The 8,003-nt window shown below is 41.8% G+C and overlaps 1 protein-coding gene across 1 annotated transcript; it reads left to right on the top strand.

The window, feature by feature from the left end:
- Positions 1-455: 455 nt before the first annotated feature.
- LOC125108890 (glucose-6-phosphatase 3-like) lies at positions 456-1,563 on the top strand. The gene is given in 2 exon segments (XM_047745329.1): positions 456-769; positions 771-1,563. Coding segments are annotated over 2 exon segments (696 nt in total). The 5' UTR covers positions 456-547; the 3' UTR covers positions 1,245-1,563.
- The last annotated feature ends 6,440 nt before the right edge of the window (positions 1,564-8,003 follow it).

Genomic DNA, 8,003 nt, shown 5'->3' with positions numbered 1-8,003 from the left:
AAAAGATTTATGGGTGGGGAGCCTAGGTGGAAAAGGGAAGAAGAGGAAATAAAGGGGAATCTGAGTCCCGCTTCAGCGCTGACCGGCGATGCCTGGCTCCGCGGACGAAGCAGTGTCCCTATCCTTCTCTTCATGAAATCTCAGAATATCTCTGGAGGATAGCGGTACTGGAGAAAAGAGGCCTGGTATGGAATGAATCCACATGTCGGTGATAACACATCCATCTCGCAGCGGCAAAGCGAGAACCCCGGGCGTCGTCGTCCTTTCTTTGACCCGGAACAGCAGCGACAGCCGCCTCTGCGCCCAATGCCCACGTGCCGGCAACAGCGGCCACGTGGGGCTCTGCGGAAACGCCTTCGCAAAGATTTGTCCCCTGCGCTGCCCAGTAGAAAGGAAGGCCCGGGAAGAGCACTGGAGGAAACGGTTTCTGTTTGGAGACAGGCCCTTTTGGTGGGTCCATGAGTCTGGCCCCAGCCAGGCCCCAGCCCAGGTTCACCAGTTCCCCTCTTCTTGTGAAACTGGTCCAGGCAGCCCTTCTGGACACTGCATGATCACCGGAGCCGCCCTCTGGCCCATCATGACGGCCATCTCTTCCCAGCTGGCCACGTGCACCCCCAGCCACTGGGTAAGGATGATACCCAGCCTGGCTTACTGCGCCTTCCTATTGGCGGTCGGCCTGTCCCGGATCTTCCTCTTAGCACATTTCGCTCACCAGGTGTTGGGTGGCCTAATAACTGGTGCTGTCCTGGGCTGGCTCATGACCCCCCTGCGTGCCCACGGAGCGGGAGCTAAGCTTCTACGGATTGACCTCACTGGCCCTCTTGCTGGGTGCCAGCCTCATCTATTGGACCCTCTTTACACTGGGCCTGGATCTTTCTTGGTCCATCAGCCTGGCCTCCAAGTGGTGTGAGCGGCCTGAGTGGGTGCACGTGGATAGCCGGCCTTTTGCCTCGCTGAGCCGCGACTTGGGGGCTGCCCTGGGTCTGGGCATCGCCCTGCACTCTCCCTGCTATGCCCGGGTACGGCGGGCATACTTGGGACATGGCCAGAAGATAGCCTGCCTTGTGCTGGCCATGGGGCTGCTGGGCCCCCTGGACTGGCTGGGCCACCCCGCTCAGATCAGCCTTTTCTACATCTTCAATTTCCTCAAGTACACCCTGTGGCCATGCCTGGTCCTGGCCCTCGTGCCCTGGGTGGTGTACACGTTCAGTGCCCATGAAACACCACCCGTCCGCTCTTCCTGACTTCAAGTGCCTCCTGTTTCCATTTGCATCCCCCACCCCAAAAAGCCAACACTCCGTGATCTCCACACTCCGGAAGGCAGCCCCATTCCCTTTCCAGTTCCCAGCAGGCCCTGCTCATCCTCAGTCTCCCACTGCTCTGTCATCTGGTCTTAGCCCCAGAGAAGGGCCTTCTCTCCTCCCAGAAAGGCTGGTCGTCCTGCCTTCCCCCTCTGAACTCCCAGGGAGCTAAGGCAACATCAAGACCAATGGGCTCCTGTAACACTGTGAGGGGCTCAGAACAGCCCCAATAAAGCCCTTGAACACTTAAAAAAAAAAAAAAGATTTATGGGTATTCCATAAAAGAGCAAGAATTTTATACATTGTAACTTCTCTTGTTAATGTTTAGGGAGCCCAAAAATACTACGGAAATTTCTATCCTTTGTTTATAATGCTCGTTTGCAAGAGAATCATGGAAATTTGAGGTAGACTAAAAGGCCTGCGATTTTCCTGGGAAGATTTTAGCATTGAGGGAGGAACAAGAGCCTAACTTGTTTCCCATTGTAACCCAGATGTTTCTTGTTGCTTCCATTCTCTGGAATCCAGGCAAATTAGACTTAAACTTTACGTACCTATATTTAGTAGCTCCAGACCATCCCCAAATCCCCAGACTTCACTTCCTCGTAAAGTTCCACCTTTTAATTCAATTATCATGGTCATGGTCATGATTGAAGCATGATTCTCCCTGTTGCTGGTCACCCCTGCAAGTATAGCCCAGTCACATATTTTGACTTTTTTTCTCATGGGTTATAGCCTCTATAGAAAGCCCACCATTTTGCACCTTATCAGATAGAGGTAAAAATAGGGTTTCTTGGTTAAATTCTTGGTCACCTGGTGTGTAGAAGGCATTAAATCCTATAGTCCTGAATATATCATGCATCGTTTTCTGATCTGGCTTAATGGGGGCAGAGGATTTATATCAGACATTAAACTATGTTTTTGTATTTTGATGGAGACATAGTTACTCACATACTTTATCAAGTCTCCAAATGATGTCCTAAATGGTATGGACATGAAATCATTGACTCTGAATTGATCTAAAACACATATGTTCTTAGACATAGACACATATTTGTGGTCTGTGGTGCTGAAAGTTTGAGAAAGCTTTTGGTGCAGCCAGGAATCCAATGCAGCAGAACTTGGGTTATGTTACTCTGGAGCAGTGAGCAATTATTTGCTTAACCTCAGGGCTGCATAGGCTGAACTGACCAACCATCCTGTTCCCTCAGCCTGAGAGAAGTTAATATCGGCAACCAAAGTTCTGGACTTCTCTAACATGGTGGATAGCAGAGATGACCAAGTGTTGGGCTTGCCTCTGCTTGTACATCAGAAGTCCTTCACTGCTTGCCAGTTGTGACTGTTAACTGGAGAGGAAATGACTTTACAGAGATCAACTGTTGGAATGTGGACCTACCTGGGTAGTCTGATCGAGAATATAGGATACAATGTGGAGGAGACTGCATGATAGTCTAAAGTGGACCATGGACTTTGCATCTAGGCCATCAGTTCAAATCTTAGTTCTGTCAATATCTGTGTCACTTTGCACAAATTATTTACCTTCTTTATGCTTCTCTGTTTTTAAACAACAGTGAGTATTTAACATGGTTATTATGAAGATTAAATAAGCTCACATAGGTAAATTACTCAGGACATTTGCCTGGCATGTTTTAAGCCTTAAATAAGCATTTTCTTTTATTATTTAAGAGAATGCACGATGTATCTTTTCATTCTTCCACTTTTCTATTGCAGGAGAGAGCACATTGTTCAAACTTACCATTTCACAATAATTTAAGCATCTGTTTATGTTTTTGTAACAGATTTTTTTTAAGTCAAGGAAACTGTCACATTTAATATAATTTCTTGACATCTTAAAGTGTTCTTTTATTAGGAAATCATAAACTGTTATAAAGTTTTTAACCAAGATAGCAGCTTCTATTAGGCACAAATAACTTTTGCAGATGATGGTGAAGCTGAGAGAAAAGGAAATGCAGACTGTCTCAATATTGTAAATTTTAAATTTAGTCAGCTACCAAATGTCTCTTTCCTATCCTTTTTCCTAGACCCTGGAATCTGTGCTGACTGAGCCCATCTGGGAACACAAACCAACCAGATGGCCATTGTGAACTGTTGGGGAGACCCCGCGGCAGTGAAAGTTAGTTTCAGAAAAGAAAGCTCTTTGGGATACAATGAATACAGGCCTAATTTATATTTGAGGGCTTTAGATGGAGATTAAGGCCAACAGTGGCATGATATTAAACCACAGTTGGGAGGGTTTTTTGTTTTTATGCCAGTGAAGCTGAATTATAAGTTTGGGGAGCTTTGCAAGTGTGAAAAGAGATGCCATAAAAGGAAAGGGAAGCTGAATAATTGTATGGCTGTGCAAGTTACAAACAGTATGTAAAAAGATTGAGGTTAAAGAACCTCATCAAAGCAATGCCCTCTTCAATTGATTTTTGTGACAAGGATTATGACTTTAGGAGAGGTATAACCAGCAGGGGATAAAGGAGTGGCATTCCCCCTTCTTTTAATGCCAAAAGTACTTGAACAATTGATAACAAGGGATTAGAAACTGAAAATATATTGTGGCCTTGCTCTATTCAGACTAGTGTCAAGGTTGAAGGGACATGGCTCATGAATTTGAGAAGCATTAGTGCACTAGTTATGGGGAATCCACAGACCTCATGTGTCTAGAGGCTCAGCAAATACCATGTTGATAAAAATTAGTTCTGGCCTAAGTTAATCAGTAAATCAGATACAGATACTCATCTGACCTTTCAGGCATGATCTTAATCCTCCCTTCATCTTTTCTTTATTAGATGGCATATATTAGATTTAGTTATTTCATTGAAGATCCTTTTCCTGTGGGAGATGGTTTATAAACACTGATGAGGAATTCTGGAACAATAAACTGAAGCTCAATCAACACCAGCCTAAATGAAAAATGCAATTAATGTTTATCATATTTTTTCCATGCTTGGTGACTCTAATTTATAGTAAACCACATTTTGCAATTCACAGTTGTCTTAGACAGTTTGTGACTGACTCTATCATGACAATTAATTATCCATTCATTAAGTAACAGCAATGTGTTGGGGACCCATAGGTGGCAGGCCCAAGGGAATGCAAAGATGAATACTCTTCCTCCCTTCAGGCATCTGTTTAGTAGTTTGGAAAGAAATATTAGAAATTATACAAAGTGCTAAATGCAATGATAGAGATACACTCAGGACATTAAGCTACCAGCAAGCCCTCTAATATAAATAGGGTTACAGAGAGACAGACAGTGAAGTTGGCAGATAGGACAAATGGAAAACATCACAGTGTATGAATTGTTGTCGGACTATTGACATAGATTTGAGAACATGTGGGTTCTCATACATACATTTGAGAACATGTGGGTGTGTGAAATTCTGATGAATGGCCTAGAGTAAGTTAGGATGTACTATATTGTTCTAGGATGTAGAAGGCTTTGAATCGTCTTTGGTCCTGTTGCATTAGTTATCTTTAGCTGTATGACAAGTTACTCCCAATCTTAGCAGCTTAAAACATTATTATCCCACATACTTTGTGTGGCTCAGGAATCCAAAAGTGGTTTAGCTCAGTAGTTCTGACCCAGGGTATCTCAAGATCTTGCAGACAAGTCCCTTGGGCCTATACCCATCTAAGGCTTTTGTGGTAGAGGGTCCATCTTCAAGAAAGTACATTAGCAAGCTATTGACTGCAGTCTGCAGTTCCTGAATGTGTGGGCCTCTATACACACTCCCTGAACATTCTTAAACCATGGAAACCAGCTCCCACAAAGCAACTGATCTGATCAAGAGAATGAGCCAGAGAGAGTATCTTCCCCAAGCTAGAGGCTTCAGTCTTTGGGAACACGTTAACATTTTTGCCACATTTTATTCAAAAGTTTGTTTCTGAAACCAGCCAACACTCAAGTGGAGGGGAATGAAATATTGTAGAAATATTTTTAAAACTTCCAAATTTATGTAATAACAAGAAATCCTAGATAGACAAAAAAATATCATGTTTTTCTTTAAACCATAAGAACCTCTCAACTATAAGAAGCAAACTGAGGGTTGCTGGTTGGGAGAGGGATGGGAGAATGGGGTAACTGGGAGATAGGCATTAAGGAGGGCACTTGATGTAATGAGCACTTAGAATTATATGCAACTGGTGAATCACTGAACTCTACCTCTGAAACTAATAATACACTATATGCTAATTAATTGAATTTAAATACAAGAAAAAAAGAAAAAAAATAAAGGCATTGGAGAGCTGTGGATGCATTAAAATCTGAAGAAACTAAGTTCCAAAGGGATAGTGAATTTATTCTATTTATTGTTCTTGAAAGAACAAGAATTTATATAAAAAAAAATCCGCTGTTTCTAAAAACATTAAGGGTCAAAGGATGTTTCTATGCCTGGAGTAAGTTGATAAAGTTGGGTAAGGATGGTGGGATTTTTTAAAAAATTACTTTCTCATTTTTTTTTTGAACTAATCATCATAGACAGCCTTCATTATCTCTCTTCAACAAATTAACACAGTTCAGGAGTATCCACATAATTCCAGGCCCTTACTTTTATAATTTTCCTAGTTTCTTTCAAGTATTAGATATGATATAGAAACAAGTGGGGCCCCTCTACCAGTATGCATACAAATTTATAGCCAGTGAAATTTATAACCATTGTACAATCACAGGATGTCAGGGGCTATCCACATTCTGCAGGTTACCAGTGTTAAGGATCTCATTGCTAGAGTGGCCATCATCTGAGATGGGCATCGTAACCAGGGGCTCAAACTGCTCAGAGATGAGGGTCACCACACCAAAAATTCTTCTCAGACCAAGGGAGGTGTTAACTGAAGGAAGGGGACTTAGGCACAGATAGAGAATGGGGATGACTGAGTACCATATGGCTTCAAGATCAACTACAACAACAGAGCTTAAAGAAGCTACCCCCAATGGAGCAAAATTACTAACAGAAGCAGGTGGCTGTCAGTGACCCAAGGAATGGGCTAGAGTCGATACTCTTCCCAGTCAAAGCCACTCAGCCGTCTGTCTGTCGCTATAAATGTTGATTGCTGATGGTTCAGGGATGTATCTTTCATAAGAATTTCACTTGGTTGCTGAGTTGCTGAGAACAGCTCCACCCGATGTTGCACTCCTACCCAGAAAGAGATTCTCAGCTAAAAACTGGCCAAAGCAGGCATACAAAGCCCTGGCCATGTAGCTTTGATTGGAGACAACTCTCACTCTAGCTCAATATGAGATCAGCTGATATACTGGTTGCAACCACATTGTGGGTCAGCTTCTCCCTCTTCCTAATGCACTTTCCTTACTTCCTTAAAGGCAGATCTCCCAGATCTCTTAAAGGCACAAACTGTGCCTCCGAATCTGTTTCCAGGGGTCTCAGTCGACGATGTACTATTGGAAGAAAAAAGAAGGGAATATATTATTAACTTGAAAATATATATACATTTTCAAAGGCACTGGTAATTCAGACCTTTGCCATCTGTTAGGTTGTCACTTGGAGAAATCTGATTGACTCAAGTGACATTCATTATCTGCATACTTTCCTTAGTCATTACTTCATTTAAATGAGAGATATATACAGTTACTATAAAGTGTATAATTGTAATTATAATAGAGTGTAATTGTAATAAAGTGTAATTGGGTATAGTTTTTTTTTGTTTAAAAATAATAACCCCATGTTAGTTATGTTCTAGATCCAAGTATCTTTTCCAAATGCTGCCCAGCTGCCATGCAGTGATCACAGGTACATTGCTAGATGCTTTGCAGTGAATTCACAGAAGGATAAGCATAAAGAATCAACAGCCTTTCATAGGCTTATAGACCAGCCCATTTTGCAGTCACTGTTTAGCAGCTGGACATGCATAAATTCCAGATTTTTCCTCTAGCTTTGAGTCATTCATTCATGAAGGTGCTTATTAGTGACTCTTCTCTGATTCTTCAACTTCTTTCTTTGGATCTTATCTTCCAGGATCCTTCCACAATTGTTTATTGTCTAATTTTATAATAAATTACTTTCTTAAAAATAGTTACAATGGTTTTACTTCCCTGATTGATTCCCTTGACCAGTTCAAATGTCCTGAAATTGCATTATAATTTATCCAGTGTTCTCTTTCTTCTTTCTAAAATGGTATCTATGTAATTTGGGTCTTTATAATCCCTTTTAGTATCTTTCTCAACTTCAGGAATTTTGTTAGATATTTTACTGGAGTTATTTCTTCCTAATCAATTTTTTTCATTTGTTTACTCTTTTTAGTTCTATTTGGACTCTATCAAAAAGGATGTTGGCATCTGTACTCTTATCCTTTTGTGAGTTTTCCATTTATATTCTTCCATTTTTTAATCTTATATTGATAGTTTATGCTGCTATTCCTAGTGAAGTGTTGCATATTGATTTATTCTTCAGGTATATCCATTGTCATACTCAACCTGCCTTTCAAATTATTTATTTTACATATATTATATTTGATTCTGAATACATCTAGTAGGTTTTTTTTTTAAAGATTTTATTTATTTATTTGTTAGAAAGAGAGAGAGAGAGAGAGAGAGAGAGAGCGAGCATGAGCACAGGCAGACAGAGTGGTAGGCAGAGGCAGAGGGAGAAGCAGGCTCCCCGCAAGGAGCCCGATGTGGGACTCGATCCCAGGACGCTGGGATCATGACCTGAGCCGAAGGTAGCCGCTTAACCAACTGAG

This window comes from Lutra lutra, chromosome 1 (assembly GCF_902655055.1).
Source record: "Lutra lutra chromosome 1, mLutLut1.2, whole genome shotgun sequence".
NCBI lineage: Eukaryota > Metazoa > Chordata > Mammalia > Carnivora > Mustelidae > Lutra > Lutra lutra.
This window is presented reverse-complemented; position numbering and strand designations above follow the sequence as displayed.